We start from the raw sequence: 11619 nt of genomic DNA on the forward strand, positions 1-11619 counted from the left end.
TCATAAACCTTTTTCACCATTGCGTTTCTCGCGTCAAGATTTTCGCAACTAGATATCATGTTTTTTTTGGGGAGCAACTAGATACCATGTTAATAGATTTAGGCTTTTTTCTTTCAAAAATCCGGAAAAAGCAAAAACGAAAACAAATCATAACCGGTAAATCACAAAAACCCAGAAACGGGAAGCCTCACGGTGCACATTTATGCTTCTCAGTAAGCACAATTTGTGCTTCACGCGGAAGCACGACTCACGGAAAAGAAATCATTTTTGCCCTGAAAAAAATACCCCCAAAAATCTCAAAAATACGTGCAGAAAAAGAAACTGTGCTTCCGCGGATGCCTCGCATAGTCGCATCTTCCGGAGCTTTCATTCCTCCTCCCGATACGAATCGCCGGCCCAGCGCGAACCGATCCAGACGCGAATTGGTGAGAAGCCGAGGAAAAGAAAAATCCTTTCTCCTCCCTCCCTCCCGCAGCTGCGAATCTCCTCCGGCGCGGCCTCCTTCCTCGGATCGATCGCATCTACTGCGAACGACCAGCCATGGTAAAGCGCCCCTTCCCTCCCCCCTCCCCCGACCGATTCTTTCGATGTTCACGCTGCGCACCTACGTGAGTTCGCCTTGTCGTTGCTGGTAATTAAGATCGATAGATAGTTTGTTGGCGCCAATTGGGGCCGAGGTCTCCAGGACTCAGGAAGGGCAGGTTGTTAGTGGGTCTGTCTAGTAGGATTGGTGGGTCTGTTTATCTGACGCAGACGACGCTGGAACCACTAGATTCACATGAGAAATGGATTGCTGGATAGGGGTTTCAGGGAGTAGTATGCAGTCTCACGGGATCTATCTTTACAACCAGTCAACCACGGATGACCACCGTTTTACATTACCATGGGCGTGGACAGATTTTGCATGGGGCAACATATCCCATACACCCACCCTTCGTGGTGTACTTATGAACTAATCCTTCGATTTGGGCATCAAGGAGGGTACTAACCAATCTCATTGGATGCTTTGGATTTTTTTTCTTCCAAAAGGGAGGTTAAACCTTGGCCTTTGCATCATACGATGCACACAGCCATCTCTACTGAAACAATGTATCGGATATCCACAGTTGTACAAGGAGATATAGCAAGGCCCAAACACAACCGGTCCATAACGAGATTACATCACTCTATGCATAACCTATTACTGGACCTCAATCCAAACCAGTTGAACGCATCCCATGCTAATATCTCTCAACATTTGCACCCAAAAGCCATAGGCGCCTAATTCTCTGCATGTTGGAGGAGACATATGCATGTTGGAGAGAGCACCACATATGGATTCATCTTGTAGCTCGGAAGATAACCTGCAAATATTTTGGAAGTTTTGCTCTGTTAAATACACAAATCATTACACAGTCCCAAATTGCCCATAATAAGGCACACACTCCCACATGGATTTGTGCCTTAAATTTTGGATGAATACTGGCCAACTAGTCTCCGAACAAATTCGGTATGCTAGTAGGCACAGACAGATCAGAATACTTTGTATGGAAACCGCAAATGTGTGTAGGCACATGTTTTCAGAATATATATGTGCCATAATATCTAGGAAGGTATTAAGAGTTCCAATCTTCTAAGGTTTTGGTATGATAAAATTCTCATTTTGAATCCAAGCAACTATTATGAGAAACTGCCGTTTTTGTTTACTTTCTATGATTGGCATTGTTCCGAATATCGGCCAGTTAATCGGCATGTAGGTCAGTTAATCACTACTCGGTGGGTCACAGAATATCCAATTAACTGATTTATCGGCCAATTAATTGGAAAATTCACGTATTTATCCCTGCTCGGGACCCGACTGATATGGTACCAGTTACCGATCTCCTGAACATTGATTAGAACTTCATTTTCTTCTCTTTTCATGATGTTGGCACGCTTGTCCGAGCTGGTTTCCCAGTTATCGTTGTACAGTTCCTTGGAGAGTCTACCCAACGATGTTATGATCAGGGGCGGAGCTATGTTGGGGCCAAACTGGGCCTTGGCCTGCCCAGCACAGCCGAAAATAGGGAAGGATGATAGAGAAACTTGGCTAGGAAAACAAGTGATGTGTGTAATTTTTTATCCTGGCCTGCCCAACATTCAGCCTGAAGCTCCGCCATTGGTTATGATGATGTCATCACTCACATCCTCGTAGGCTGCAAAGCAACTGCCAACATATCTTCTTTCTCACCACACATTTTGATTTTGCTAACGGTTCAAATGTGTCGAGGTCAACAATTTCTCAGAGATGCGTTATCTTGCCACATCACACCAGATCCATGACTCTTCAACGTTGATGACATCTTGAACCCCTCTTAACACTACTTCATCTTCCAATCTGCGATCATTTTGCATTGAGTTCAGCCTATTAGTTCCTATTGTTGTTAATTTGTGCCATACTTGCACGGTTGCACCGTAGTCCCCTGAATCTATGTGACCAACCAGTATATCTTACCCTCATATTCTCTACTGTTGTAACTTGTAAGGAGTGCTTGCTTTTTATTTAGAGTGTAGATTTTTCGTATCATAGTAATAATAAGGTTGCCTGTACTTTTCACCATCGAATAGTACTGTGTATCAGTTTTCTCACGAATAGTATTTCTGAAACTAAAACCAATAAGAGATGACTGAGCAACTGTACCCCTGAACACAGTTATAATCTGGATGCACCGAAATAATTATGCAGTGCAGATCTTTCTCATTTTACTCCGACTGATGGGATAATTTATGGCATCTTAGAGCGAATGTGATGGTCCTTTTAACTCGTGTTAATAGTATGGTACTCATTTGTATGAACTCAATATAGGTCATGCATATTTGCTCTGAAAAGGTTTGCACGGCAGATGTATTCTTGGTTCTTTGATTCGGCAATTGTAGCAACTTCGAATTAATTACCAAGTGTGTGGTGCTGGCATAGTTACACCTCAGTTTCTGCGCTTGTTTATCTGATTGAATTTTGGGCCTATAGTGCAGTATCATATTCACCGAAACTTGATTTCACCACGGGCATATTGTTGATTTACTGTTGGGTAGATTCTGGATCTCTATGATCTGACACTCAGGCATATTGTCCAAATGCATGAGACACTCATTTACATGTAGTTTCTTCTTGTAATTTCAGGCCGGGAAGCTAATTGCAAACCTTATTGTCATGGGCTCTGGGATTATAGGAAGAGCTATGCTTCAGGCATACCGAAAAGCACTTGAAAGTAAGTTCCTTCCTTATGATCTTTGTTCAAACCCAGACCTAAAGATGTCTTGACCTCCTTGTCCTGGACATAAAAGGATGGGAGCTTGATGGAAAACTACAGAATTTTGTAGTCAGTGGTCACTAATCTGGAATAACTTTGCTGAAAACGAGTGAAATGAGATGGCAATTTTGTGTTGTGCTTGTAACTTGTCAGGTTCATAAAATAAAATATTTGTCGTAACAATCTTATTTAGTTTCAGTTATCTTGTTTTAGCATTTCTGAAGTATGATAGAAATGTTGGCATTCGGGTTGCAGCTTTTGGTGTGTTATAGCTTATCCTAGCTTTTCATCCTTTTGACGTAGTATTACTACTTCTGTTCGTTTATAGATGATTGCATTGGGGATGCAGCTTTTGGTGGATTACCACTACAAAATATTTGTATATGTGGGTTTCTAGCTTAGAGAACGAGAAGTTTAGCCTTATAAAAACAAGTTTAAACATTCAGGGCTTATATTGAACTTAGGTTATCTGCAGACTGCATATAAATTAAAATAGTAGGCTTGTTATGCTATCGAACTCATGGGGTACATAAATTTGGCAAAGAAAAGTATATTCTCTGTTTTACCAAAAAGAACGGGATTATCTTGATAGTTTTTTATTGCCTAGTGTTCACATGCAATACACAAAACCTCTGATTTACAACAAAAAAAAACCCGATTATAAGTCTGCTTAGAATTTACTCAAAACAGACCTAAGATTCATTTAGAGTAAAAAATTATACGTAAGATGTCATGTGTTTATCAGTGTATCATAATAACAGTATAGATATTTCACAATAAAAGACATTACAGGTAGGTGCTTTCAGCCTCTGTCTTTTGAACATAATATATATCCTGCTATAATGAGTCTGTACAAGATGGTTATTACCTGCCAAACTCTCTTCTGTGACTATTTATCCCTAAAGGGTTAGGAAATTTATTATACATATGCACCTCCTTATTGTTATTTTTTTTAGATCACCTCTTTACATAGATTGCTCCATTATTCTGCTAGATGCAAATAAAACTGGTGTGGCCCATGAAGCAATCAACAATATCCGTAGGGCCAGCAAGACAATGACCGAGCAAGAAGCGAGGCAGATATTGGGTGTGACTGAGCAGTCGACATGGGAAGAGATTGCACAGGTCTTCTCTTATCTTCACTTGGCTCCTCGCTATTCGCATGTGCAGTGCTGACTACAACCTCTTATCAACCATGTTGAATGCAGCGGTATGACAAGCTATTCGAGAGAAATGCGACATCTGGGAGCTTTTACCTCCAATCCAAGGTTCACCGGGCCAAGGAGTGCCTAGAAAATGTGTGCCAAAAGAACAAGCAAGATGGAACTCGGACCTGAAATTCGCATCTTTAGAATCCACTGCCTAGATACTGTTACTATACTCCCTTTGTATCAAAAAAAAAAACGTCTTATATTTTGATACAGAGGGAGTATATTCTTTCCTCCCTCTTGAGAATGTACATACCAACAATGGTTGCTTCTGTTGTATCATCAATAAAAATTGAGCGCAGCGACGGTGAGCTCTTTAGAGAACTAATTGTAAGCCATCACTGAATTCTTGTATGGCATTCAGCATGAAATTTTGTTGTTTTCATTTGATGATTCCATGAGCCGTAGCAGCCGTGCTCTTGCACTATTGGTCCATTCAGTAACATCTTATCTATGCGAGACTGGAACCATTTCTTCTCATCGTTGGAATATTTTTCCGTCAGGGGCCTGGAATGCAAATTCGTTTTGAAGACTGCAATATGTGTTGTCTGTTGTGCCGATGGTCTGGTGTTCGGCCTTCGGGTTAGGCTGCCGAACAGAGCATATTGTGCACAGTTTTGGTCAATCAGCTTCAGAATTCTGCACAACAGCAAACCAGTCAGCATCCACTGTCTCTCGCTGATCCAAGATTTGGACGTGCCAATGGCCTGGAATTTTAAACGTGTTGAGCAGCTTGAGCTCGTGTAGTTCTGTACTAATAAGAGTTGAGGTGAGCAATCCGAACGATGAGCAAATGGACGGTGGATGCTTTGAATGGGCATGACATATTTTCTATCGGCAACGTGTTTGTTTTGCAAAAATCAGGTCTATTACAAAGATTCCGATACAAAGCACCTCAAATATAATAAAAATGACATCAAAGATCAAGTCTATTAGAAAGATTCTGATAGAAAGCACCTCAAACATAATAAAATGACATCAAGGTTTATGGACCATCAAACGACCATTAACGCCACCAAAATAAACCGTCGACACGCCACTGCCATTGCGCCAATGGATGTTCACGGAGAGCTGACCAATACAACAATGCCGGCATCCATGGACAAAATTTGGAAAATTAGTTTTTTTCATCGGACTTGCTTTTTCTGGGACGCTAAAATCTGGGCCACTGATCCACCATCCTCGTCAAGTAGTATTTTGCAAAAGGCGGTTGCTAGGCATTAGGCGGCCCATATAGAAAGATCAGCCGGCTGGCTAGCCGCCCAATCACAGCTCACAACTGTCCGATTAGTCGTGTGTCATCTCGTCCTTCCTCATACACATGTGATGGGGAATGTTGGATGGAAAACAAAAATAAAAATCCTACGAAACGCTCAAGATCTATTTTATGGAGATGCTAGCAACGAGAGGAGGAGTGTCTACATACCCTTGTAGACCAAAAGCGTTAACGATCTAGAAATCGTGGTTGATACGGTCGTACTCCCTTCGCGATCCAATCCTATCCGGTGCCGAACGGACGGTACTTCTAAGATGTGCACACGGCTCGATGACGTATCCGCCTTCTTGATCCAGCAAGGGAGGGTGGAGAGGTAGATAGGATCTAGGCCAGCACCATGATGTGGTGGTGGTGGTGGAAGCGTAACTACAGCAGGGCTTCGCCAAGCGCTACGCGAAGGAGATGGGAGAGGTAACGGCCAGGCAAACGGGTGAGCCTCCCCCTTGCGCCCCCACCTTATATAGGGGTGTGGGAGGGGGCGGATGTGAAGGAAATATGCCCTAGATGCAATAATAAAGTTATTTATATTTTCTTATATCATGATAAATGTTTATTATTCATGCTAGAATTGTATTAACCGGAAACTTAGTACATGTGTGAGTACATAGACAAACAGAATGTCACTAGTATGCATCTACTTGACTAGCTCGTTGAATCAATGATGGTTATGTTTCCTAACCATAGACATGAGTTGTCATTTGATTAATGAGATCACATCATTAGAGAATGATGTGATTGACTTGACCCATCCATTAGCTTAGCACGATGATCGTTTAGTTTGTTGCTATTGCTTTCTCCATAACTTATACATGTTCCGATGACTATGAGATCATGCAACTCCCGAATACCGGAGGAACACTTTGTGTGCTACCAAACGTCACAACGTAACTGTGTGATTATAAAGGTGCTCTACAGGTGTCTCTGATGGTGTTTGTTGAGTTGGCATAGATCGAGATTAGGATTTGTCACTCCGATTGTCGGGGAGGTATCTCTGGGCCCTCTCGGTAATGTACATCACTATAAGCCTTGCAAGCAATGTAGCTAATGAGTTAGTTACGGGATGTAGCATTACGGAACGAGTAAAGAGACTTGTCGGTAACGAGATTGAACTAGGTATTGAGATACCGACGATCAAATCTCGGGCAAGTAACATACTGATGACAAAAGGAACAACGTATATCGTTATGCGGTTTGACCGATAAAGATCTTTATAGAATATGTAGGTACCAATATGAGCATCCAGGTTCCGCTATTGGTTATTGACCGGAGATGTGTCTCGGTCATGTCTACATAGTTCTCGAACTCATAGGGTCCGCACGCTTAACGTTCGGCGATGATCGTATTATGAGTTTATGTGTTTTGATGTACCAAAGGTAGTTCGGAGTCCCGGATATAATCACGGACATGACGAGGAGTCTCGAAATGGTCGAGACATAAAGATCGATATATTGGACGACTATATTTGGACATCAAAATGGTTCCGGGTGAGATCGGGCATTTACCGATGTATCAGGAGGTTACCGGAACCCCCCGGTAGGTATATGGGCCTTATTGGGCCATAGTGGGAGAGAGGAGAAGGGAGCAAAGGAGGGGGAGCCCCCCCAAGCCCAATCCGAATTGGTAGGGGGGTCGGCCCCCTTTCCTTCCTCCTTCCTCCCCCTTCCTTCTTTCCTAATCCAACTAGGGAAGGGGGGGGGGAATCCTACTCCTGGTGGGAGTAGGACCCCCCTTGGGGCGCGCCTAGGAGGCCGGCCCCCTCCCCCTCCTCCACTCCTTTATATATGGGGAGGGGGGCACCTCATAGACACACAAGTTGATCATTGATCTCTTAGCCGTGTGCGGTGCCCCCTCCACCATAATCCACCTTGGTCATATCGTAGCGGTGCTTTGGAGAAGCCCTGTTCCGGTAGCATCATCATCACCGTCATCACGCCGTCATGCTGACGAAGCTCTCCCTCAACACTCTACTAGATTGTGAGTCCGTGGGACGTCACCGAGCCGAATGTGTGCAGATTGCAGAGGTGTCGTACCTTCGGTGCTAGGATCGGTCGATCGTGAAGACGTACGACTACATCAACCGTGTTGTCATAACGCTTCCGCTTATGGTCTACGAGGACAACACTCTTCCCTCTCGTTGCTATGCATCACCATGATCTTGCGTGTGCGTAGGATTTTTTTTGAAATTACTACGTTCCCCAACAGTGGCATCCGAGCCAGGTTTATGCATAGATGTTATATGCACAAATAGAACACAAAGGAGTTGTGGGCGTGGGTATATACATATTGCTTGCCGTCACTAGTTGATTCTTGATTCAACGACATTGTTGGATGAAGCGTCCCAGACCGACATTACGCGTACGCTTACGCGAGATTGGTTCTACCGACGTGCTTCGCACACAGATGGCTAGTGGGTGTCTGTTTCTCCAGCTTTAGTTGAATCGGATTCAATGAACAAGGTTCTTTCTGAAGATCAAAAAGCAATCACTATACCGCGTTGTGGTTTTTGATGCGTAGGTAAGAACGGTTCTTGCTCAGCCCGTAGCAGCCACGTAAAACGTGCAACAACAAAGTAGATGACGTCTAACTTATTTTTGCAGAGCATGTTGTGATGTGATATGGTCAAGACATGATGCTAAATTTTATTGTATGAGATGATCATGTTTTGTAACACAGTTATCGGCAACTGGCAGGAGCCATATGATTGTCGCTTTATTGTATGAAATGTAATCACCATGTAATTGCTTTACTTTATCACTAAGCGGTAGCGATAGTCGTAGAAGCAAAAGTTGGCGAGACGACAATGATGATTCGATGGAGATCAAGGTGTCAAGCCGGTAACGATGGTGATCATGACGGTGCTTTGGAGATGGAGATCAAAGGCATAAGATGATGATGGCCATATCATATCACTTATATTGATTGCATGTGATGTTTATCCTTTAGGCATCTTATTTTGCTTAGTTCGACGGTAGCATTATAAGACGATCTCTCACTAAATTTCAAGGTATAAGTGTTCTCCCTGAGTATGCACCGTTGCTACAGTTCGTCGTGCTGAGACACCACGTGATAATCGGGTGTGATAAGCGCTACGTTCACACACAACGGGTGCAAGCCAGTTTTGCACACGCAGAATACTCGGGTTAAACTTGATGAGCCTAGCATATGCAGATATGGCCTCGGAACACTGAGACCGAAAGGTCGAGCGTGAATCATATAGTAGATATGATCAACATAGTGATGTTCACCATTGAAAGCTACTCCATCTCACGTGATGACCGGACATGGTTTAGTTGATATGGATCACATGATCACTTAGATGATTAGAGGGATGTCTATCTAAGTGGGAGTTCTTAAGTAATATGATTAACAACTTAAATTTATCATGAACTTAGTCCTGATAGTATTTGCATATCTATGTTGTAGATCAATTGCTCGCGTATAGCTTCCCCGTTTTATTTATGATATGTTCCTAGAGAAAACTATGTTGAAAGATGTTAGTAGCAATGATGCGGACTAGCTCCACGATCTAAGGATTATCCTCATTGCTGCACAGAAGAATTATGTCCTTGATGCACCGCTAGGTGATGGACCTTTTGCAGGAGCAGATGTAGACGTTATGAACGTTTGACAAGCTCGGTATGATGACTACTTGATAGTTTAGTGCGCCATTCTTTACGGATTAGAACCGGGAATTCAAAAACATTTTGAACGCCACGGAGCATATGAGATGTTCCAAGAGCTGAAATTGGTATTTCAGACTCATGCCCGTGTTAAGAGGTATGAGACCTTTGACAAGTACTTTGCCTACAAGATGGAGGAGAATATCTCAGCTAGTGAGCATGTGCTCAGAATGTCTGAGTACTACAATCACTTGAATCAAGTGGGAGTTAATCTTCTAGATAAGATAGTGATTGACAGAGTTCTCTAGTCACTATCACCAAGTTACTAGAACTTCATGATGAACTATAATATGCAAGGGATAACGGGAACGATTCCCAAGCTCTTCGCGATGCTGAAATTGGTGAAGGTAGAAATCAAGAAAAAGCATCTAGTGTTGATGGTTGACAAGACCACTAGTTTCAAGTAAAGGGGAAAGGAAAAGAAAGAGGAACTTCAAAGAAGAATAGCAAGCAAGTTGCTGCTCCCATGAAGAAGCTCAAAGCTAGACCCAAGCCTGGAACTGAGTGCTTCTATTGCAAAGGAAATGGTCACTGGAAGTGGAACTGCCCTAGATACTTGGCGGATAAGAAGGATGGCAAAGTGAACAAAAGTATATATTTGATATACATGTTATTGATGTGTACTTTATTTGTGTTTATAACAACACCTCAGTATTTGATACCGGTTCAGTTACTAAGAGTAGTAACTCGAAGCGGGAGTTGCAAAATAAACAAAGACTGATTAAGGGCGAGGTGATGATGTGAGTTGGAAGTGATTCCAAGGTTGATAAGATCACCATCGCACACTCCCTTTACCTCCAGGATTAATGTTGAACCTAAAATAAATGTTATTTAGTGTTTGCGTAGAGCATAATATGATTGGATCATGTTTATTGCAATACGGTTATTCATTTAAGTCAAGGATAATTGTTTTCTGTTTACATGAATAAAACCTTCTGAGGTCATACACCCAAGGTGAATGGTTTATTGAATCTCGATCGTAGTAATACACATATTCATAATATTGAAGCCAAAAGATGCAAAGTTAATAATGATAGTGCAACTTATATGTGGCACTGCCATTTAGGTCATATTGGTGTAAAGCGCATGAAGAAACTCCATGCTGATGAGCTTTTGGAATCACTTGATTATGAATCATATGATGCTTGCGAACCATGCCTCGTGGGCAAGATGACTAGAACTCCATTCTCCGAAACAATGGAGAAAGCAACCGACTTATTGGAATAATACATACTGATGTATGCAATCCGATGAGTGTTGAGGATCACGGCGGGTATCGTTATTTTCTGATCTTCACAGATGATTTGAGAAGATATGGGTATCTACTTGATGAAACATAAGTCTGAAACATTTGAAAAGGTCAAAGAATTTCAGAGTGAAGTGGAAAATCATCGTAACAAGAAAATAAAGTTTCTGCGATCTGATCGTGGAGGAAAATATTTGAGTTACGAGTTTGGTCTTCATTTGAAACAATGCGGAATAGTTTCACAACTCACGCCACCTAGAACACCACATCGTAATGGTGTGTCCGAATGTCATAACCGTACTTTATTAGATATGGTGCCATCTATGATGTCTCTTACCGATTTATCACTATCGTTTTGGGGTTATGCATTAGAGACAACTACATTCACGTTAAATAGGGCACCATCTAAATCTGTTGAGACGACACCATATGAACTATGGTTTAGCAAGAAACCTAAGCTGTCATTTCTTAAAGTTTGGGGCTATGATGCTTATGTGAAAAAGTTTCAACCTGATAAGCTCGAACCCAAATTAGAGAAATGCATCTTCATAGGATACCCAAAGGAAACTGTTGGGTACACCTTCTATCACAGATCCGAAGGCAAGATATTCGTTGCTAAGAATGGATCCTTTCTAGAGAAGAAGTTTCTCTCGAAAGAAGTGATTGAGAGGAATGTAAAACTTGATGAGGTAATTGTATCTTCTCCCGAATTGGAAAGTAGTTCATCACAGAAATCAGTCCTAGTGATTCCTACACCAATTAGTGAGGAAGTTAATGATGATGATCATGAAACTTCAGATCAAGTTACTACTGAACCTCGTAGGTCAACCAGAGTATGGTCCGCACCAGAGTGGTATGGTAATCCTGTACAGGAGGTCATGTTACTTGACCATGACGAACCTACGAACTATGATGAAGCGATGATGAGCTCAGATTCCGC

The 11619-nt window shown here is 42.2% G+C and overlaps 1 protein-coding gene across 1 annotated transcript; it reads left to right on the forward strand.

Moving 5' to 3' along the window:
* Positions 1-303: 303 nt before the first annotated feature.
* On the forward strand, positions 304-4862 carry LOC125507249 (mitochondrial import inner membrane translocase subunit PAM16 like 2-like). The gene is made up of 4 exons (XM_048671895.2): positions 304-543; positions 3140-3227; positions 4264-4394; positions 4478-4862. Exons 1-4 carry the CDS (start codon positions 541-543, stop codon positions 4604-4606), a joined length of 351 nt encoding a protein of 116 aa, XP_048527852.2. The 5' UTR covers positions 304-540; the 3' UTR covers positions 4607-4862.
* Positions 4863-11619: the final 6757 nt, after the last annotated feature.

The sequence above is a fragment of the Triticum urartu genome, chromosome 1A (assembly GCF_056163025.1).
Source record: "Triticum urartu cultivar PI428250 chromosome 1A, HENAU_Tu73, whole genome shotgun sequence".
In the NCBI taxonomy this organism is placed as follows: domain Eukaryota; kingdom Viridiplantae; phylum Streptophyta; class Magnoliopsida; order Poales; family Poaceae; genus Triticum; species Triticum urartu.

Excerpts from the sequence above, each read along its gene's own strand:
- LOC125507249 (XM_048671895.2), top strand. Across the intron at positions 3,228-4,263 it reads ATACCGAAAAGCACTTGAAA|ATGCAAATAAAACTGGTGTG; the intron begins GTAAGTTCCTTC and ends TTATTCTGCTAG. Across the intron at positions 4,395-4,477 it reads CATGGGAAGAGATTGCACAG|CGGTATGACAAGCTATTCGA; the intron begins GTCTTCTCTTAT and ends TGTTGAATGCAG.